This window comes from Ochotona curzoniae, unplaced genomic scaffold (assembly GCF_017591425.1).
Source record: "Ochotona curzoniae isolate NIBS_2020 unplaced genomic scaffold, NIBS_Ocur_1.0 contig_1, whole genome shotgun sequence".
NCBI lineage: Eukaryota > Metazoa > Chordata > Mammalia > Lagomorpha > Ochotonidae > Ochotona > Ochotona curzoniae.
The window spans coordinates 13851341-13875755 of record NW_024464918.1 but is presented as its reverse complement, the minus strand read 5'-3'; the positions used below and the strand labels follow the sequence as shown (position 1 = coordinate 13875755).

The 24415-nt window shown below is 37.2% G+C and overlaps 1 protein-coding gene across 9 annotated transcripts in view; it reads right to left on the bottom strand.

The window, feature by feature from the left end:
• The window catches only part of EBF1 (EBF transcription factor 1), a 390172-nt gene that overhangs the window by 64552 nt on the left and 301205 nt on the right, over window positions 1–24415 (bottom strand). For all 9 annotated transcript variants that reach the window (XM_040987314.1, XM_040987396.1, XM_040987644.1 and 6 more), the window contains one exon: window positions 16313–16439. In XM_040987314.1, coding sequence (XP_040843248.1) covers window positions 16313–16439 — 127 coding nt within the window. The remainder of the gene's footprint in view (window positions 1–16312; window positions 16440–24415) is intronic.

Below are 24415 nucleotides of genomic sequence, written 5' to 3'. Positions count from 1 at the left end.
TAGCCAAAAAAAAAAATTCAGGCAGAAAAGTTTAACAGAATCTTACACTTGCAAAATAAAATCACAAACCCTATAAAATATCAGCAGCCCAAATGGTTAAAAGTTTAAAAATACAAAAGAGGCACAATTGATTGGTACTTTGCATCTGAAATTTCATTAATGCTTTTTCTCCCCTCCAGTTAAAGGGCCAGTGTATCTCTTTAAATTGTTTCTCACAAAAGGAGAGAAGTCTCTGCAAGGTGCATAAAGTTAATTGGCTTCTATAGCTATCTCCTAAGTATTTAAAACATCAGCAAATCAGATTTTGTAAACTTATATCCTGTTCTGTGTCACTTTGCCCCAAGTCTGACTATTTCGATGTTAACATTAGCATTAGCAGCGCCTGCCCTTAACACCAGATATCAGGAATACACTCCTCTCCATGGGTTTCGGGAGGACTTGAATTAATTCTATGCTTCCTATGAAATAATGTGTGGTACTTGGCAGAGAATGCTCAGTGGTAACTAAATAATCATTACAGTACAGCCAGTGGTAATTACATGGTAATTCACATTAACTTCATAATAAGCACTATATTTTTCACTATATCCATCTGAGAGAGAGGCAGAATGATAGCCTTTCATTTCTTTTTAATGCCACCCAAAATAAAAATAAAGTAAAATCATTTTAAGGGCAGACAGACAAGGAATATAATACTGGGGAGTTAAGCTACAGATTACATTAAAGAAATGCTTAAATTCATTAAGTCTAATTAGACATGACATCCTAGAATTCACAAATAGCAGTTCTAATAAACTCATTATGAATTTTTGGTGGTTTCTTTAGAAAATGGGAGACTATTATATTATGGGCTGTTATATTATATTAAGGTTTTATAATTTTTATATGGGCTCTTCTTTTACATGTAAAGGCCTATGGAACTTTTTAAGAATAGTTCTGTTTAAATCAATGAGTCTTCAACTATATGCTTCTTGTAACATGTACTTAATAATGTGATAAAGTATTCTAAGTAGTATAGAATGAAATGGGAAATGCTTTCTTTTGATTGAACGATATTTGGGGGTAGAAAGGCTCAGTTTCTGCTACGATTTCAGGGTACAGTTTGCACAGGTATCTGTATTTGCATAGACAGTATTTCATTTTGCAATTATGTCCTACAAGCATCTTCCCATTTACCACCTGGACTCCCAAGAAGAATCAGCACAAATGCATGCTCTGTAAGAATATGAAGAAGGAAATATTCAGAGAAGAAAGCAGTGGGAGCAACTTTAACTGAATATTTACATTACTGGTTTAAATTAGATCTGTTGTGACAGCAGCTATACTTAATTAGTTGCAGTTGGAAAAGTGGAAAGAATATTTGCTTCTTACTCATTACATTTAGGCATCAATGAACAACTGGTACTTTTGACTATCTACCAACAATTAAATGTCCTCAAAAAAAATTGTGTTTACTTGAATTCTTGTCCCTGATCAGCACTGTCTGACAATTATCTCTCTGTCATTGACCCTGATCATTTTGACTCCTCATCTACTCAACGGAAGATCACTTACGGCAGCAAAGGCTACAGTCTCCTTTCTCTTCCAGGACCACAAAGAGACTATAACTTAAAGGCAGATGAGAGAATCACAGATGTCCCATGACTGAAAGATGATAATATGTCTCCTTGGGCCTTGGATTATGAAAGTGCAACAGGAGATGATATAAGGGCAGGTCAAAAATGTTGTGGAGAAACATTATTACAGGACAAGTTTACTTTGATGAAAAAATTCCTGAAATTTGTGTGAGAGTTCTTCAAAATTTCTGAGAAGAGCATATTATGCAAATGATGGATGGATCTAAAAAAAATAACACATCATGACAATGTAATCTTTTGATTACATTTTCAAGGATTTGAAGTACTTTCTATATTCAGGTGGACTGCTCCAAGCTCCTCCCTAATTGGATCTTGGAAAAATTATCCTTCAGTTCCCACGAGGTTTTCCAACATCATCCTGGGATCTGACAGATGCCATGCTCTTATCCTGGGCTTCTACAAAAAGGCAGATGGACGACAATGTTCTTCATCTGCATGAATTCTCTGCAAGAAGGGAAACTGGCACATGGGTTACCTGTGTCTCTGATTGCCTCGGAGATGAAGAAAAAGATGCAAAATGATCAGAATAATCCCTGTGGCACCCATTTTGTAAACCAATCATGGACTAAAAGACCCAGGCAATCAACCATTCACATTACTTCAATCGTTGAGAATTCAAAGATTTTAAAGAATGAAAAATCCTGTATTGGTTTAGGAAAACCTTTTATCGCAGCCTTAGCTCCTCCTCTGAAATGCTGGACTTGGTCTAAGCTATTTCTGAGGCCCTTTTCATTTCTACAAATCAGATCTCCAGGAGTCTGTTCTTTTGGAACCTTTTTGCTATGATTCCACATTAACACAGGACCTAGTATGTGTCACAAACTTTGCTAAATTTTTAGCACATCTTGTCAAATCCTCATAGCAATCCTGTGAGATACCCTCACAATCATACAGTTTCTATATAATTAAATGAGAAAAATACACATAGCATGAGACAAGCTGGTGGCTGACAGGCCAAAAACAAAAAAAAAAAAAAAAGGAACCTGGTATTAACATACACCATTAGTAACTTCAGCTAAATCTTTAAAACTTAGTGAGCCTAGTTTCAAAGAAGAATACAATTTGACTAAATATGTTATAGCTAAGGTTCACACGCTATAAACATCAGACCACATTTTCAGTCACTAACTCTTCCATTGATTTGAATACTATTTATAGTGACCTGGCCTGTGAGATGGTGGTGAACAAGTTAGAAAAGTGCTGAATACAGTGATGAACCAGACAGACAAGAACCCTATCTTCACAAAACTTAGTCTAGTGAAAGATAACAAGATATACAGATATAAATAAAAAGTAAGGCCAGTGGCGTGCTATAGTAACTTAAGCCACCACTGCAGATATCCTATATAGGAATGCTCTATTTCTGATCCAATTTCCAGCTTAATGTGCTTGGGAAGCAGCAGATGATGGCAAATGTATTGGGCCCTGTAACACCCATGTGAGACCTGGCTACGGTTTTGGTTTCTGGCTTCTGCCCAGCCACTGCAGCCATTTCGGGAGTGAACTAGAAGATGGATGATCACTTTCCTTCCTCTGTAACCCTAGATTTCAAATAAATAAATATTTATTTTTTAAAAAAATAATATCTCAGAATGAGTCAACTGGTGGTGAATTTTATGACTAGATTAAAAGTGCTGCATGTTGGGCTCGGCGCAATATTGTAGCAGCTAAAATCCTCACCTTGCCTTGCACGAACCAGGATCCCATAAGGCACTGGTTCTAATCCCAATGGCCCTGCTTCCCATCCAGCTCCCTATTTGTGGCCTGGGAAAGCAGTGGAGGACGGCCCAAAGCTTTGGGACACTGCACCCATGGGGGAGACCTGGAAGAAGCTCCTGGCTCCTGGCTTTGGATTGGCTCAGCTCCAGCAGTTGTGGCCACTTGGGGAGAGAACCATTGGATAGAAGATCTTCCTCTCAGTATATCTGACTTTGCAATGAAAATAAATAAATCTTTTTTTTAAAAAGTGCTGCATGCAATTTCCCTGTCAATGCTAGGGAGTCACCTTGAGCATCTATGAATCCCTAATATTATTAATGAACTATATCAATACAAAATTAAAAGTTAGAATTAACTAGTACAAGTCCATTGTATAGCTATAAAAAAAATCTGAGTTACTAAAAAGTATGATCAATTACTTGAATGAACATAGATATCAGATCCATCACTCAATGATCCAAATTTTCGTAAATGGGCCAATTTAGCTATTCTTATATCTCATTTCAGCACCTGAAAATAAAGGCCAAAAGACTCATTCTTCCTACAAGACAGAGAACAAAACAGATCTGATGCAAAGTATTTGTTAACTATAAAGCTGCATGGTGATACATGTACTTATTTATGCAGACGAAAGATTAAGATGAGATACACAGAGAATTAATGGCCAGGTCTTTGGCTCCTAGATACACAACTCTGACAAGGAATAATAATTTTTCTACTTTAATGCTAACAATTTCAGTAACTGAACTTTCTAAGCCTTTAGATAATCTTTTGCTGTGTCTTCTGAGCTAACCAGAGTAAATGTTTTACTTTCCTATTACTTTTTCCTATTCTTAAAAAAAAAAAAAAAGGAGAGATATTAGAGCTAAGCAGCTTGTTCCAAATGGATTCAGTAGGTCTGTTCCTTCACCCAAATATTCAACTACCTGACAGAGTCCTTTTGGGCTCTGTGACTATTTTCAACAACAGTTAAAACATAAAGGAAATTGTGCATGTGTGTAGAAGGACAAGGAAGGTCATATTCTATGCAGATATTTAAATGTGAATATATTTTTGGCATTAAACAAAGATCTAAATTAACTCCATACCAACTGGGAGTCAGTGTTTCCTGATTTTAACCTCTGAGGCTGATCCAGGTAGCTCTACCCAGCAGGTTGAGCCTTGCATCCATGATATAAAAAACCACAGGGGAAGCTAACAGGAAAATCAGGAACAATTACATGTGTGAGGTCAAAGAGCAGTAAGGAAGAGGGGAAGTCTGCTTTTCTGAGCTGTTTCTGTCTCTAATGTAGGCAGTTCCAGCTTCTGTCTTCCTCTCATCACGTAGATAGTACAGAAAATCTCAAGACTGATATGAACAGAAGGGCTTCCACCTGCCTGGGTCCCCTGAGCAAGATGAAGCCTACTTACCGGGATGAGCATCCTTTATTTCAGACAAAATATTACATAGAATTAACAGAATAACTTACACCAAAGATTGCCCATGGCACATGATTCAACAAAAGAAATACCATGTCGAAATACATGGAGAGATCTCTCTTGATGAAAAACTTCCCTTGTCAGGTAGTTGAATATTTTCTCTCCTATGACAAGGTGCTTTTCCAATGACATTATCTTAAGCTAGGCAGAAGTATGGAACGATCAGATGGTGGTTCGGGAGAGCTGACAGAGATGAGGATGTGGGGCAAGACCAAAAGGAGGAATAGAAAATTAATATAAATGTAGTAACTTTTCCTAGAAGCTAGGCCTCTCACTATTACAAATGTTCCTAAAAACAAGCCATTTAAAGAACAATTTCAAAAACACTACTGAAAAGGGCTATGTTTGGTGATTTAAATATAGCAAATGGTTACTTAGAGCTTAGAATAAAATTTCCAATGAAAGTGTTATGTACAGATCCAAAAAGAGCTCAAGCAACTTAGCTGGAATAGAATACAATGAGATTTAAAATGGCCCTGATTTTGAATTTAAAAAAAAAAAAACAAAACACAGCAACTGTGGTTCTAAGGAATTTAAATAAAAGTAAAACTTTCAGAGCAGAAAAAAATACATTTATGAATAGTTGTTATTTATACTGTAAATTTATATATGCATCAGATCAGAGTACTTCAAAAATTTCTGGGAAGAACATATAATGAAAAACTATGTGTGACTTTCCAGATAAATTTACTTTGATGCAAAAACAATCATTTAAATCAATTTTTTCACAAAGTTCTAACTATTCAGCATGTAGCTCAGTTAGTAGGTGAAATATTATAAATTGACAGTTGATAAGTCATTGATACCTACAAATATCACCAAATTAACTTGGCCTTAAAACTTAGAAACTTCATGAAGAAAATGATCAATATGTTGTTAAAAATATTATTTTAAAAAGACAATATGCCAACCAATAGTGTGGAAATGACTGAACAAATTATGGCGTTGTAATAAAAAAATGGAGTGCTATATCCTCATTGCACCTCCAGGAAAAAATTGGAGGAGGAGAAATTTTCATAATTTAAATGACAAAGCAGGATGCAAAATTATATCAACATAATGTGATTTATTCTGATAAAATAGGCAACAGTATACAAAGAAAAATACTGGAAAAATTGTTTAAAAAATATTAACAGTGATTATTTTTGAGGGATGAGATAATGGTTGGTCATTTTCCCACACTTTTCCATATATTTAGAATCTTATTTATGAGAATGTGTTACATTTACAACGTTAAGATTTGGCTAGAATGTTTAAGGCACCCGTTCCTGTCATATCAAATAAAAATGCACATGCCATGGAAAACCCACACTGACCCATCACCAACAGCCTAAATTTCACAGAATCACATAATTCATAAGTTGGTAAGGTAAGGTAGTAGTTTATCCCAGCAGACACTCCAGTCCAAAGCCTGACTCCTTATAACTAAATCCAGGGAAGTTGCTTCTCCTTTTATTAAAATTGGCTAACAGTAGGGACTGACTTACACATTTTGTAAAGGGATGGGGTAACATTTTAGTATAGGAAACTGTGTAATAGGAGGGAACAACAAGACAAATCTCCATCGAGGATGTGGAAACTCAGAAGATGAGGGAAAGAATATTCTAGCACTCTAGCAGGAGGCACCACTCCATGGGAAGAGGAAGAAGGGACCTGTGTTACTGTGATCATTTTAGACTTAGATTTCAGAAATGGCTAAGGGTTTTAAATGGGTTTCATTTTTTACTTATGAAAGTTACAGTACTTGTTTTCACAGAAGAGACCGGTTTTATGGAATTCAGTGATCCTGCAGGTTACTCAGTTTGGAAGCAAAAGCAGCTCTGTGCTGTAAATAAATATGTTTTCGTGACTAGTCCCACTGAGGACACATGCACTCATTCAGAGATGACTGAAAAATTCCAACCAACATGGCTATCACTAATTCTGACCCCCAAAGAATCAGGCATAGGATTATTGATCCTGTGCTGTGGGTTTCTCAGAAATAAAGGCAATAACCTAAATTCAAGGTGTATATGCTTTAACATGAGATAAAGATGTGTCTCATTATAAGGCTTTCTTAAGCCATGAAATAATTATCAAATTATTTTAATTTACTTGTACCCTAATATTTATGACATATGAGTATTATTAAAGGAAAACATGAATTACATATTATGTAAGGTACCACTCTATTTTGGCAATGAGACAAATGCATGCTTAGAACAAAGACTGAAGGATATATTCCACTAAAATAATATTAACAATTCATAGGTGCCAGTATTGTGACACAGTAGGCAGAGCCCCTGCCTGCAATACCACCATCCCAGATGCACAGGCTTCAAGTCCCAACTGCTCTGCGTCTATTCCAGATCCTTGCTAATGCACACAGGAAGCAGAGAAGATAGCTTTGGTACCCACATAGGAGACCTGGACACAACAGCTCCTGGCTCCTGGCTCTGGCCTGCCCAGCTCCACCCACTGTGACCACTGGGGAAACAAACCATCTGAGGGGTTCTCTCTCTCTCTCTGTTTCCTGCCTTTCAAATAAACAAACGAATCCTATAATTAATTAGTTCATTAATTAGTTCACATTTACTGAGTGTTTACTTCTTTGAATGTTTACTTCTTTAAGAACTAGCAGGAATATGGGTAATTTTAATATTATCTTTTCAAATTATTTTTATCGGTGCTTTAAAAATTAGCTGAAGTCAATGAACACAAGGACTGGCATCAGATCGCAAAGTTGGGCAAGTAAAATCAAAATGATCCTCAACAAACATTTGGAGTAAAGAGAAAAAAAGACAAAAAGAAATTTCACCTCCCTTTATCCCGCTGCAATATACTGGAGACAATTTTGACATACATAGTTAAAAGCTGAAGGGTTAATTTATCATGATGCTGGGTTTAAAAAGAAAAACTAAAAAACAACTTCAAAAAGCCCTCAAAAATTAAAAAAAAAAACACTCTTGCAACCCTTTGAATATTTTCTTGGCACTGAAAACTAAATTACATCACACAAAAAGATTCAGGATTTTATATTATTGTGTGATATTCCTGAGAATACCTACAAAGCTCAGCTTCTACCTTTATTGTTAATAGCTTTCCAGTCCCTTACCAGAATTTATAGTTGAGAAATAGCAACACATCTTAAAGATTAAAGCCATGTGACAAATAGTTCATGTTCCTTAATAACCAAATCGCACGCCTTAGATTGGGCAAGCTTATCTGCCTTTTCCTTCCATAGGATCTCATTGGTAGGAAATACTTTATATCCCTATTACATGAATGATGAATGGGACTGTTGGTTACGGTCTGTTATGTGCTTGGCTGTAGTCAATATGTTTTCTTTGGACAGGGATTTCTGTGATTTACCTCTCTCCCAGTCTTATCACTTATTAACTCTGGGTAGACAGGAAAAAGCCAAGGTTGTATATAAGGCCTCGTGGCCATTTAGACCGCTAATGTCAGTGAAAATATCCCCTTTAATGATCGTGTTACGCTAGCTACTCAAGTCCTGATTACACTCCACTCCAAATAGGAAATAAAGATCATATTTCTTGGAAAGCTTATACATAAAATATGCAAAATAATATGCTTCCTTCAGCCTGGTCTGATTCTTTGAAAAAAAAAGAACACTTTCATTTGGTCCATGTTACAGAAATACAATGGTTACTTTTAGTGTAGTGATCATTGTTGTCATTCTCATTCTGGGGCCAATGATGTTTAACTATATAAATACCAGTGGATTCAAATGAGTTTAAAAATTCCATTTTGTTATTAAATACTCCCAAAGGTCAACAAACTACCTTCAGCAGAGAAGATGTTCAAGATCTACTTTTCTAAATACATAAATATACATACATATTTATAGGAATGTGATATATGTCACAGTAATAATATATATTTATAGTAATACAGTGATATATATTTATAGTAATAATATATGGATATATTTTGAAAGGTGGATTTACAGAGAGAGAGATATCTTCCATCTCCTGATTCACTCCCTAAATGTCCACACTGACTGTGGTTAGGCAGGTCTGAAGCCAAGAGCCTGGAAATGTTTTTGGTCTCCCACATAAGTGCAGGGGTCCAAGGACTTGGGTCATCTTTTGCTGCTTTCCCAGATGCATTTACAGGGAGCTAGATTGGAACTGAAGCAGCCAGGACTTGAATCAGCACCCATATGTGATGCTGGCCCAGCAGGAAGAAGCTTAACCTACTGTGCCATGGTGCTAGCCCCCTGATCCACTCCTTGTATCACAAAAGCAAAAGGAATAAACACTCCCTCTGCCTTGAATTATTATCCTCATTTACAATAACATTTAAGACATACAGACAGGCACATCCTGTGAATTTTTCTTTTTTGTTGGATCTTTTCCAATGAGGACATGCTTTAGTGCATAAATGCTACACAAGTGTTCCTTACACAGCCCACTTTCAGCTAACTGCCTAGTGCAAATAACAGGAGAAAAAGAAAACACATTCATGCTTGCCTCTCCCCAGTTCTTCCTAAGTTTGCTTAGGTTTGTCTTCATTACAATTATCATTCATGCAAAGCATTGGCCTTCTTTCATCAATACTAACAAGACTTTTTAGGCACACAGATAAGTGATGGTACTTGTTAAGCTGTCAGCCTTAACCCTGTCTCTTTCAACCCCATATCCATCCCATTGAGAAGTCCTCTCCCATTTTCCTCTGAAATATCTGGACTCTTTCACTTCCATCCATCTCTAACCCTTATCATCGAAATTGAAGTCACAAAGTCAGTTTCCTAACCCACTGCAATGAATCCCCTAAGAAGTATTCCAATATCCATTCTGGCCTCGTGTGTGCCAGCCATCACAATTACTACTGTTTCCAAAATGTAAATATGGTCAACTCTGTCATTTTAGACACTTCACGGTATGCCAGCTCTCTTAATGTAAAAATCAATTTCCTCTCCATGGTTTGCACTTTTGAACATGCTTTTTTCCCCCCATCTTGTGTCTTGCCATTATTCTCCTAATTCCTGACGATTCATCTCCAGAGAGTTCTTAACAACCTTCCATGTCGCCACAGTTTTCCCCACACTGTGACTTCTTACTCTCTCCCATCTGCTGGGACACTTTCCAGCAAGTCCTGATTGTCTTTCTCTAGTCTCAACCTACTTTAAACCTCCACTAATTTCTGGCTTAGTTTGTAGTGATCCTTCAAAATTCAGCTCTGCATCTTTCATGAAGAGAAGTATCTCGGACTAGTCAGGGTTTCTTTGTTGTATGATTGAAGTTTTGTCTTTCTGAACACCTACAAGGTCTGAAATTGTAAACTTACAAGTACTCATTTTGTCTTTTAGACTATCAGATTAATGAAAGCGTGCACTGTTTTTAGGATGTTTTGCCTGGAAAGGGTTTATAACATTGCCTCAGATGGAACAGGCCATCCACAAACATTTGTGAGACGGATGATGTAACAAAAGGAAGTGATCAATAAGAACTAGACTCTAGGTATCTGGATATTCCTAAGGCCTAAAAATAAACCATGTCTTTAATCATCATGGAAGCTGGGAGATATTTAATACCATTCAAAGTATATTCTGACGATCAATGCTTTTTTTTTTTGATTTTCAAGAGAAACAATGTTATAACTATCTATGGTTTTCTGAATTTTCTTATACACTAAATAATGATGAAAATGCATTTCACACATTGACCCATTTTTACTTTGCACTTAAAGGTACTATTAAGATGTCTCAATTTTACAGATGAGAAAGCAAGGAATATTTACAATATAGACTTAAGATAATTATTTCCCTAAGAAAAGCCCCCAACTATTATTTTCTATGCATGTGAAACTTTAAAGGAAAAATAACAGATCCTTAATCAAAAGCTCTTATTTACATTACATGCCATTCAGAGTACAAACATCAATGAGAGCCCATTCATCTTGGGCAGTATGTCAATCAATTATTACAGAGCAGCTATCAAATTTTTCCGACACAGTATAAAAAACAGTATAGGATCAGGGAGGGATATTTCTTCCTTCATAAAGTCCGTGGCTATCTTGTCTACTACGGAACAGGAGCTCAAAGCAGTAAATGACAAACGAATACTCTAAACAATTGGGGCAAAAAGATCCAAATACACAGACTTCCAACCAACCAAGGTTAACAAGAGGAAACAAAAAGGCCTCCTACCCTAAATGGCTTATTTTTCTAATGAAACGATACAGAGTACATAAACAACCTGTCCTAGGTCTCATAGTCAATTAATAGCAGAGCCAAGACTAGAACATGCTTCACTGCTCTCAGCACAGCGCTTTGTCCACTACACCACACAGGAAAGAGTGCTTGTGTTGGATCTTACAGAAAGAAATGCCATGCCCAATACACCTAAGTATAACTGAGCTTGAGGCAGAGTGAGCAGATGGCATGAATCCAGCTGAAAAAAACCAGACCCAGAACACATAAGACCTGAATGCCCAGCACAGGCTTTGGGACTAAATCTTCAATACTGTGCATGATGAGGGAGGGCCTCCCTGAAGGATACACCCATGAAAATGGCTTTTCAGAAGTTTAATGTGGCAATGAATTAGTGTAAGGAAAGGCTAAAGACCCGGAGATTCATTAGGTACTAACTCCACTTCTTTCAAACTAATGACTTTATCACCAAGTTGGAAGCATTCATTTTGCAGAGGAGGCTGTTAAGAATTGGGAGCATGACTATCTGATTTGCAACTTCCTGAATCTTGAATCCAAACCACTTAAAACCGAAACACCTTGGCAGGAGGCTGGTAATGGAGATATGGTCATGCTATTACAGCCACCATGCTACTACTATCTCCAGAAGCAGCAGCTGGAATTAGGGATGAAAACAAAAGAACAGATATGTATTATTGCTGAAAAAAAAAATCCATGGTGCAGATTTTCTAAATCAGGATCCCTTCAGTAAAACACTTATTCTTTGAGGCTCTTCCTGAGAAAATATTAATTAAAATGGAATTACTGTAGTAAGATCTATGAATCTCTTTTTCTTGCTACATTATTCATAAATTTTTCTCTTTTTATGGGTGGGTGTTAGCTTTTTCTTTATTTTGCTAGGGGCAATATTACAGCAATGAAAATCTTAGTTATCTATTTTTTTTCTAGAATACAGTTTTATAAGCATAGAGGTTCATACCTCTGCCTCCTCTTCCTCCTTCCTCTTGTCAATAAAAGACATCATTCAGTTCTCTAGGATGATGATGATAATATGATGATAAGCAACATATGTAAAGTATTCCGTGGTAACTGGCTGTTCTAACCAATAAACGAAGGAGCAAGAGCTGAGAGTTCAGTGTACCTCCCACCATCTTGAACTCAAACATCCAACCACTATGCTACCCTGTATTCTCGGGAGTGAAGAAGGGCAAAAAAAAAAGGGGGTAGGAAAGAGGAGGAAATAGAGAGAGGAATAGCAGAAAGAAAACAAAAGTGATTAGAAAGGGAGAAAAAGGAAAACCTGAAAGTCATGGTAAAAGTCATCAAGTTGCTGAGAACATACTGAACCAAACAGCCTCTTCACCATGTGGAGCCATGTGTGATATATAGTTTGACCAGTCATTTTGAGCACAAGGCGCAAATAGGGGGTGTTTCTAGGAAAAATTTTACTTACAAGTTAATTCTGGGACTAACATGCAGGGATTTTCATTAGTTCTTTCACACAGGTAGAAGTTGGGTGAAAATGTTTAGACTGGTGGAAACCAGTAATAGAAAGGATATGAGAAGTCACGTAACCAAACTGAGTTGTTACACATCTGTGTGTCAGGACTTTGACCCTCTTTTTGGGGAGCAGGCAGTGTGTGGGTGTCAGTGCACACCTAAGCTGGTCAAATATCATCCCGGAGGCCCATTCTGACAGTCATCTATTCCACAGACATAGTAGCCACTCTCATGGAGAAATTAACTGCAATGAAAGTTACATTAGCTGCTTTTTACCAGGAAAACCAATTCTAAGAACTTCAAAGAAGCAGCTGACATTTCCTAAGAGTATTCTATCAGCTCCCAAGGTTATGTAAGGGGGCTTAGCAGGAGAGATCATGATTCTGAAAGACTCAAGTCACTTAAAGATTTAACAAGTGCAAGAAAACAAGCTGTGAGAATAACAAAGTACTGGGGAGACCCCTTCCCTGGCAGGAGAGTTATGGTGGATCAGCTTCTCTTTTCCCTGGACTCAATGACCAGACACATGATAACAGGATGTTGGAAAGAAACCTGTGTCTAGAAAGCATTATTTTATTCTTCTAGAAGACAATTTTTAGAATTTAAAGTCAGCCTTAACTTGCATTTACATAGGAAAATAACATAGAAAAGGTAATAATGCTATTGAGCCTTTGTGTTCTAATCAAACAGGGATTTACTTTGCTCTGTGATTCTTACTGGACAAACACAGGGATCTCACACATCTGGCAGTTCAGACTGTGTGTCTCTGTTAGGAAGAAGCACATGGAGAAATGGTCTCACCACTCCTTGCAAGTGGAACAAGCTTACAGGCAATCTGGGTTTAGTCAAATTCTTTCCTCTCTAACCAAAAAATTCTGCCTTCATTTGCATAGATTAGACCACATGGCTTCAGCCTCAAGGATTAAAAAAAAAAAAGATTATTATTTAAACCCTTCCATATAATGATTACTGATGTTTAGATCCTTCCAAATCTACATACCCAAACTCTAGTACACACTCTATGATATTTTTTTATGGAAAAAAATCCAAATGACATTCCACAAGAAACAAGAAAGTTAGTTCACCAAATCCAGAAAACCAAGCTTCACATCTTGAAATACTATGGGTGTTAGAGAAAATGAAGTGTGAACTTCTGTGGGTGGAAAGAGGAGGGGTGCTAGGATTTACAACTACCTGAGCAGGTTTGAATACAAAGAACAGAGGTTTTACAATGCATCTATAGACTTTCACCAGTACCTGGTGACAAGCAGAGAGGTAAACTGAGCAAATCACAAACACCAGTAGCGTCAACCATGAACCAGCAACCCTTGGTAAAAGCATTTTGTGATTAAGAGGTCCACATGTCATTTACCAATTAACGGAGATTCTCTTCTGCTAAAAGTGATGTCTCCATTGTTGTTAACAGCCAACTATGTATCAGTGGAGAAAGCTTGGTGCCATTTCCTTCAAATGTTTATTTTTCCAAAATGGGGAGAAACTATAACATTTTAAAAATGAAGTCTTCTTGTCTTCCACCCTCAGTGTGAGGCAAGAACAACAGAAGCCAAGCTTTATACTTTGGCTTTTACACAAATTACCCACGTGCATCCAAACCAACTCTTGGCTCTCTCTCTTAACTAGTTTCCTAGACTTACAAATCTGTCACTTTTATCTTTGATCTTAACTTCGGCATCATATAGATTTCTCCAAGATGTGATTTTTTTTAATTAATGGCATTTTTTTAATGGTTTAAAAACTCCAAATAATGATGGCTCCCTAGCTATTTTCTTTTGAGAACTTCAGTAATTTAATGGGGCTGATTTTTTTTTTCCTCAAACTTTTATGGCCAGGTGGCTCTAGGGGATATTTTGTTGAACACTGATTAAAAATAATTTCTTCTAAATGAGACCTGACCACAAAATGGAACCATTAATGGGCAGGGACATTGTCACCAAAGCGGAAACCATGGCTGATTGCCTCTTGTACCTCCCACCACACAAGCATTTTCTTCCTTTTCTTCTCCGTTTCTTATGCTTAATAGCAGAGTAAATAAGCAGCCAGCAAGGCCCAAATGTTTTCGGCCAAAAACAGAGTCCAAACTCCTCAGAGAAAACATTTGGCCTCTGTGGTTTTGTAATATGTTCCAGAACACCGAGTTCAGTGAGGAACGTTATGAAAAACTCCCATCCAATGGAATGATGGTGGGGAATGTTACAGTATCAGAAGTTGCAATTGGTCCTTTTCCTGCAAGCCCATAATGAGGCTTGTAAAAAAAAAAAAAAAAAAAAGTAGTGCTATGTGGAAGTTCTCATGGGAAAAATGAATGGCAAGAAATCCTAGCTTTAAAAGAAACAGCTAATCTGCTAGTTTGATTGTTCTTCAAAACTTACGCTGAACCAATGAGCCTAATTAAAAACACTTGGCCTACTTCTATAAGGCATCATAGCTTTCTCTATGCTTCGTTTGTATACACCGCAAAACTCCACATAGACTATTATTTTTTCAAGTGCTCACTAACAAAGTGCTGACTTTGTTGGGATGGCTGAGCTAATTTCTTGAACTCAGTGTGAAACCTTAGCTAAACAAAATTGTGGTAATTTTCCTTAATTTGTAAAAGTGATTGGAGTGCAAACAAAATTTTCCTCTTGGGTCAATCCTATAATTTTCAATTAACTAAAACTAATCGTCAGGCAGGCACCAAACCTGCATTTTGTTTAAAGGGCTGGGAGGCATTTCCAAGGGTCAGGATACATTAATTGTTTTTAAAATTTGAGAGAGGCAGAGAGTAACTAAGAAGCATGCTTGGTTTTGTTCCTAGCATTAAAATAAAAGGGAAAGATGCTCTGACATAAAGTATCACAGCAAAATAAAGTTTGTCAATTTAATTGCATGGTTATAATTAGGATGCACTAACAGTGGTATCTGGTCATTGCTCTACAACTTTGTGTGGAAACAACTTCTGCCTTGGACTAAATGTGGCCTCATGGTTCTTTTTTTGACTGGGTCAGTTCATGAGGATAAATGTCGAGTCTGACACTAAGTGTGGAAGCAGAATCTCTCTGCTCCATGTGTAGCACTTTAGTCAGCAGCAGCAGCAGCCTCCCTTGGGAACTGTCTCAGGTTCTACCCAGACCTGTTACAGCAAAATTTGGATGTAGGAAAAATTCTTCTCTGTTTTACATGGCACCATCAAGGGATCTCATTGGGCACTCAGTGCAATCGAGGTTTTCTACAGAGTACTTCCATATTTTCCCTTTCTAATGATACGGGGGTTGGTCTATATTGCCTCTGCAACCCCAGGTTCTTAGGGCAAGGCTGGTCCAAGTACCAAGGCCATTTTCAGAAGGATAAGATGGATAAGATGTAGCTCCTCCAGGAAAAAAGCACCAACCTTGAATTAAATATGAAACCCGCCAAACATATTTAAATGTAAATCTACGATCAGGTTAGAAGAAAGTTTTACTCATACTGTCAATGAAAGCACAATCCTACTCCAGTAGAGTAAACCAACCCTAGCAGGCGGCATTAACATCCAGAGAGACTCGGGAATGTCTAGTGCTCCTTCTTTCCCTTCTCTTATTTCCCATGCTGCTTCCTGAAGAATTCAACCAATTATTCCAACATCTGCCATTTGACATGGACACCTAGGTAGATCCTTAATAATCATAGAAGCCACTCATTTAATCACGGATATGGTGAAATGGACAAAGCCACATTAACAGAAACTGAATAATCAAATACAAGCCTATGACAACAAGGTAAGGTAAAAACACCCAAGAGGACATGGCAATTCCATGTTCACCACAGCAGTGGTTCTTACCTGTGTAAATGAATCTGCCTGGTGTCCCTTTGCAGAACTGCTTGGATTTGTAGGACAATGTGACTTCCACAACACCAGGGATGTGCCGAGGCGGCGTCTGCACACGGATGGCATGAGGAGTAATCAACTGGAGGAGACAGTAGGTGGGGGGAGAGTGTCATTGCTATATGTAAAAGACTCATCTTGCCGCTTCCCTATCAGTTTTCCATAAACAAAGCATTAAAACAGACAATTAACCTGTCAATGTTTAAATGCAATCTCAATGGAACCTTTATAAAAGACACTGACAACAATATTTACAAGTGCTCTGAGCACAGCCATAACAACATTATCTGGGTTTTCCTACGCAGCAGGCAGGCATTCTGCTTCCTGGGTTTGAAAAGGGAACCTAGCCTAATGAGATGATTTATCTGTTGCAGGATATCCTTTGGAAAATCTCTGTTTGAAACAGACACCCAAATCAGAGCTGAGTTTTGCCATGCCTCTTCTGTAGTTGATGGCTCTGGTGTTTGAACTGGATCCTGAAACACGTCGAAAACACAGAGGTAGGAAAACAGTAGGTCCAGGCATTCTGATTAGCTGCAGAGCACACATATGAAAAGCCCTGAAGATCATTTGGTGCAGTAACTACCAGAGGCACAATGAAAGAGCTTTAAAGGTGAAACCAGAGAATCTGCCTCATTGGCATAGCTGAAGGATCTGGCAGAATGAAATACTATCCATAAAAGAGAAGTGGAAGACTAGGAAGGGGGCTGCCAAATGATCATGGTCCATTATGCAACACCATGTGTGCAGAGAGGAAGGCCATTTCTGAACTCTGCTGGCAATCAGATTACACTGCATAGAATTTATTTTTTATTACTCTTATCTTTGTTTATATAACAAAAATGTTATTAATGGCCATAAAACTGGCATTATCTGGTTCTTTGAAAAATTCGGCTCTGGTATTTGACTGGTTGACCTCTGAGGGTCCTGAGTTATACTCGTTTTCTCTCTCTCTCTCTCTCTCTCTCTCTCTCTCTGGGGTCTGCAGCTGCCCACTCCAATTCCTTTCACATGCACTAAGTTAAATGTTTACGGTATTGAGTTTTTATGCAGTAGATATTATATATAGTATATAAAGGTTTATCTTCTGTGTGTGCTGTTCTCATGAAGATAACTTAGAAAGTACTTTTATTTTAATTTACAAACCAGGCTCAATTCAAATGTCTTGTCCAGAGAATTACAGGTGACACCATAAGAAGCTGAATCTAGTCCCTGGGTTTCCCCAGGGGAAATTCCCCTAACCTTAAGTCCTGGAGAAAGGAATGTGAAAAAGGTGCTTCTGTTAAAGCCCGCAAGGGATTTCTGTCAAGCTCCTTCTTAAAACATGAAGAACAGCACAGAAAATCATCTTAACTTAGCAACAAGAAATGCCTTATCCTCTTCAGTAGAATATATGGAGTCTCAGTTTATTTATTAAAGACTGCACGCAAATGATATTTTACTAAGACCATGGTCACATAGACAGGTTTGATTTTCATGGCTGACTGCCTTGAATGGCTAAAAGTTCACCCATACATGCACATACACAAAAGTATTTTCTTAAAATTTTATCCTACTAACATTGAAATTTTTCTACGTTACAATGTACATTTTCTAAAATAAGTAAAGTGTATGTAATTTAACTTAGCATTAGTGAGTCAAGATCACCTTTTGGAATATCCTGTATTGTACCTTGCTGTAAAAGAATTTATTCTAAGTAACAAAGCATGAAGGAGGCACTTTCTCATGCACCAAATGGCTCTAAATAGCATGATTCTGAAATTACTTCGATTCTACTGTTTCGCATTTTTTTTCCCTCCTGGGCTTCACTGTACTTTCTAACTCGCTCTTGTGACCTGTAAGCATGAACCAGGAAATCAAATTTAATATCACTCAGAGAATAGGAGAGGGAGCAGTTGTTGAAGGATACTAAAAGATGATCTTTCAAAAGCCAGCACATGCTAATATTGCCTGTTCAGAGAGTATTCTTTCAAGGTCAAGAGTATTTGTTAAGTACCTAAGAAATAGCTACCACAAAGCTGAAGATATTGTAAATATAAAAGCAGTAATTTGCTCAGGAAAAAAATGATTAAGCTGCTCACATAAGATTGCCCTGGTAACTTGAAAAACATCCCTTTTGATGACAGGGAGAACTTTTCATATGGAAACTTCAGAAAAGTAGTAACAAATAACTTCTGTCATCCAAGGACTGTGTGTTTCTATACTTGGTATCTTCTCTTTCCACTTATCGCCTGATCTCTTATTGTGTTTTTGAAGGTAAGGATTGCTATGTTGTTGTTTCAATAGATGATGTAGTTTTATTTTTAAGAGTTACCCGAGATGTAGACTAAAACAGATTCATAATAACACTTAAAATAACTTTCAGCCAAGTAGAAGATCCTTCACACATCTTTCTTTTTCTTGGCAGAAATAAATTTTTAAAAAATAAAACTTAGTAAATAGAGCAGAGTTCTCTGACTGTGCAGTGACTTACGTACAGTTGCTACACTAAGGAACAAAATGCACAGGCTTTATTAGATGCGACTGCAATGAAACTACAAACCGTGAGGTTTTACCATCAAATGTTACATTCAGGAAATTCAAACAAATCTTCAGGCGCAATTTCATTTTCGAGTTTAATCAATCACCGTAGCTAAAGCAGAGATTCCTTCTCGAAACAACTAGCTTTCACAAATGAGGTTAGAATCTGAGTCATCATTACAGAATGAATTTGTTAATATTTTCCCTGCTGTGACTATTGGGTCTGGGAACAGGCTCTAACAGTGATGGCTTACAAAGAAAAAAACATTTTATCTCATGGCTATCAAATCAAGGTAAATGTTTAGCTATTGATCATTCAAAGAACTATAGAATTTACTGCAGGAAGGAGTATGTGGGGTCATTTTAAATGAATCATGCCTAAGGAACTGAAAGTTTAGTTGCTTAAAACAAACCCAGCATCCTAGGGAGTGATATTAGAGAATGGGGTCTGGAACCCAGGACTCAAATCCTAGCATTTCACACATTGCTCACTCTTAAGCAACAAGGGGGAAGAAGCTCTATTAATTTTAATTTTTTCCAAACTTTCACCATTAGAAGAACTCTCCCTGAGCTTTGTCACATGTATAGTCAACTCACGCACTTGTGTACCTAATATCTTTTATGTGGATTCTACTTTTGATTAAAATTTTATATCACTAGCATAATTGGAAAACTGGGTATCTTCTGTCAAGAAGAATATAGTCAGTTATCTCAAGTTAAGATGCTAAATTTTTGCTAGATAACTGCTGAAAGCCTGTAGTTTTGTTGAAAAGGATCGAAGCTACATCAAATATGGTGGAAAAAACTTGCTTACCCCAACTGCCACTTTTCTTCCTTAATATAAATCAGAAGGATCAAAAGAGAAACAGAAGCAGAATACCTTTCTCACCATGTGACTCAGTCCTACTTAACTCCTATGTCAAATATAAAATTGTCTCCTGTGATAACAAAATCCATGCACCCCACACTCTGGAAAATTCGCTCTGTGTGATTTGAAGGTAAATTCACTGTTTTGACTTGATTTCCTAAAGTACAACCCAAGCAAAGTTGAGTTAGAAATAAAGATCTTGAAATTCTCTAACATTGGCTATTATTTTCTCCCTAGTTGAAAGTCTTCACTTTCTTCATGTCTGTGATACTAATTGTAACAACTACGACTTTTGGAAAATGTCAGTTTCAAAGAGATTTCACAGTTGCCATGTTTAAAAACTCATCCTGTGGAATGGATATTCCAAATGAAAAACGTTGAGGGCCACACAAGAAACTAGTATCATTCAAAAAACTAAAAAGAAAATTCTTGCTCATCTGTTCTCCACAGCTCTTCTCACATATTAGATGCTAATTACTCTGTTTTCCACCATTTATTCCATTTTCTGCCAACTTGTTATTTGCAGGAATTTTCCAAGTTCTATCCTTTTATTTCCATTTTTTTACTTACTTACCACTTCTTGACTTTACTTGACTTAATTACCTCAGATAAACCAAAACCTGGAGACTGATCTCTTTGGTTAAGTATCATTTCTGTGTTTTTTTTTTTGAAAGACTTATTTCTATTGTTTTATTTAAAAGTCAGATACACTGAGAGGAGGAGAGAGAGAGAGAGAGGAAGATTTTCTGTCTGATGATTCACTCCCCAGGCAGCTGGAGCTGAGCCAATCTAAAGCCAGGAGCCAGGAGTCTTCTTTGGGTCTCCCATGAGAGTGCAGGTTCCCAAGGCTCTGGGCTGCCCTCGCTGCTTTCCCAGGCCACAAGCAGGGAGCAGGATGGGAAGTGAGGGTGTTAGGATTAGAACCGGCGCCCACATGGGCTCCTGGCGTGTTCAAGGACTTTAGCTGCTAGGCTACCGCACCAGGCACATGAACACCACATTTCTATAAACACATCCACAGCATGTCTCCAAATATGTCTTCTTGACACCTCAAGCTCAATGAAACTCAGCATCCTTCAATTTCCTCTAAAGAGATGACAGGGAATTATCCCTAATCTTTCTTTCTAATTTTTAAGTCATGCTGATTGTGTCCACGCTAGATTCCAATAGCAGCTCCAGTTCTCACCCCTTTGTACTACTTTCTTTTGCTAAGGTTGTCACCCACTCAGGTCCAGACTATAACAATATTATAACTACTTTTAGAATGGTTTCTTTCTACCTTACTTTCACTAGCAAAATCCTTCAAATAAATATTACCAAAGCATGCCCTGACACAAACCTTCAACTTCCCACTTTATGTACAATATATAGTCCAAACTCCTTGGTATAACATTCAGATTACTTCTGGGCCTGACAGCCCATCTGCCCTTCTATCATCATCTCTGCTTTGCCTTTCCACACTTTGAAGTGCAGGGTGTGTGAATATATGGGAACACCACACCCTTGCCCAAGCACCTGTTTTTGCTTTTTCTCTTGCCTACTGATACATCAGGTGTTCTGCGCAACCTGACCACATGCTCTCTCTTCCAGTAAATCTCTTTAATCCAAAGATTCAGAATTTCCTACATCTTTGTGGATATACATACAATTACAGCATTTCCACCATAACATTTAGCAGCCTATTTTCATTGTGCCATCAAGATTTTTCTGCACATTCTCCAATTAGAGATCCTGAGATCAGGAAAAGAGGTTAATTCACACTTGTGTTCTCTAAACTAAATTAATACCCAACACCCATGAGATTTTCAAAATATTTCTGTAATGTATACATATGTAAATTAGGTCACAATTGTGCTGGAAGTGTAAGTACATTAGGTATAGTAATGCTATCTGTAAGTTCACTGTTTTCTTTTACAGTAGAGAAGCAAAGAAACACACACACAGAGACACAGAGAGAGAGAAACAAAGGGAGAGAGACACACACAGAGTGATAGAGACAGAGAAAGCTACCATCCTCTGGTTCATTTTCTAAACACCATAGTGGCTAAGGCTGAAATCAGGAGCCAGAAGGCTCAATCTGAGTCTCCAACATAAATGGAATGAACCCATTAGCTTGAATCATCACTGCTATCTCACAGGGTATGTTAACAGCCAGCCATTGACATGAGCCAAAACCACAAAGTCGAACCTAGGTGTTCCAGTGTGAAACCTGAGCACCTTAACTGTGAGGTCAAACTACCTGCCCAGGGCCCTTCGCTCTAAAAGCAATGATATTTAACCTAATGCATCATACTGAATAGGGAAAAGACTGAAAGGTATTACACTAAGATCTAGAACTATACAAGGATGTCCACTTTTACCACTGCTATTCAACATGGTATTAGGAGTCGTAGCTAGAGATATTAGGCAAGAAAAAGAAATAAAAGCACTTCAAATTGGAAATAAGAAATTAAAATTATCCCTGCTTACAGACTATATGATTCTACGCAGAGGAGAACCAAAAGACAAAACGAAGAGACTGCTGGAACTCATAAGAGTTTGGCAGGGTAGTAGGACAACAAAATCAGTGAATATAAATCAATGGTTCTAGTATACACAAACAATCCATGGCTGAGAATAAACTTGTTAAATATAGCCCCCTTTAAAATAGCAGAAAAGAACCTTAAGTATCTTGGAACAAACTTAACCAAAAACATGGCAGACCTCTATAACGAAAATAACAAAACATTAAAAAAAAAAGAAAGAAATGGAATAACTCATTAAAAGATGGAGAAATTTACCATGTTCTTAGATTGGTAGAATCAACATCATCAAAATGCCCACATCACCGACAGTAATATACAGATTTAATGTGATCCCAATCAAAAGTCCATCAACATTCTTCTCAGAAATACAGATAATACAAAAATTCACCTACAAACACAAGTGAGCACAAACAGCCCAAGCTATCCTGAAGAATAAAAACCAAGCTGGAGGAATCACAATTCCTTAAGACACAGCATAATGATAAGCAAAACAGTCTTGTACTGCTGCAGAAACAAAGATCATTGGAACAGAATAGAAATACAAGAAGTGAGCCCATACATGTACAGCTAACTAATCATCAAAAGAACTGAAAATAATTAAGGAAAAAAGTTTTGTCTCTTCAACAAATGCTGTTGGGACAACTGGATAGCAGTCTGCACAAATAAGAAATAAGACTCCCACCTCTCATCTTATTAAAAAAATACTTCTAAGTGGATCAAAACCATAAATCTGCACCCAGAAACTATCAAACTACTAGAGGAAAACATAGGAAGCATTCCGCAAGATAGAGGTATTGGTAAGGACTTTTTAGAAAAGTTACCAAAAGCACAGGTGGTCAAAGCCAAAATAAAGAGCAAACTAAGGAGCTTCTGCACAGCAGAGGAAATGATCAACAAAGTAAAGTAACAACCATCAGAATGGGAGAAAATCTTGGCACACTAAACAACCAACAGGGGACTAATACCCAGGATTTATAAAGAGCTTCAGAGACTTAATGACAGTAAAACAATCTTGATAAGAAATGGACAAAGGAAATGAGTAGACACTTCCTAATAGAACAAATTCAAATGTCTGACATATGAAAACAATGCTCAGGCTCCCTAGCTTTTATGGAAATGAAAATAAAAACCACAATGATGTTCCACCTACCTCCAGGGAGATTGGCCCACACTTGGAAATCTACTAATAATACCTGCTGGTGTGGATATGGGGAGAAAGATACCCTAACTCCACCGCTGGTCAGAATGTAGGCTAGAAAAGCCATTATGAAAGCCAGCATGAAGAGTACTAATTAAGCAACTAAAAATTGATCTACTGTATGACCCAGCTATCCCACTCCTGCCAATAAATCCAAAGGAAGTGAAATCTACACATGAGGAAGTGGTCAGCAACCCTATATTTATAGCAGCATAATCCACAATAGTAAAGACATGGAAACAACCCAAATGTCTCTCAAAAGAGGAGTGGATAAAGAAACTATGCTACATCTACTCCATGGAATACTACTCAGCCATTACAAATAGCGATTTTTTTAAAAAAAGTGAAATTCTATGACTTCAGAACTTCTTGAAAAAAAAAAATTAACCCTCATTCCCTAACAATGTTGCTCTTAAAATTATTTCTTTGGCCTAGCACTCAAGTCCCAATGTAAGCATATAAATACTGTTTGTATTTCATCTAAGTGGTAAACAAAAAAAAATGTCGAAAAATTGTGACTCCAGTAAGAAGAAGAAAAAAAACACATTAAGCAGGTAGTAGAAAAAAGATCTACACTGAATATTAAAAATGTTTATTCCCAGATTAACAACATTAGAAGCACTCAAGTCTCTCTTTCATATGTGTGTGTTTATGTGTATGTATTTCCCAAATTTGTGCAGGAAAATACTAGTCACATATAGAACAAAAAATATGTGCACATGCAGGTACAATTATAAATATTTTAAAAGTTCTAAAAATTAAAAATAGGATAATATCCAGTCACAGCTATGCATTCGGTATACATGTGCATGGAAAAAATACTATAACAAGTTATCTCTAGCTAGCAAAGGTACAGTACTTTTATTTTCTTCTGCGTGTTTTTTGTGAATTCTCTCTGCTTCTCAATAACAAAGTACATTACTACAACCCAGAGAATTGATTTTCAA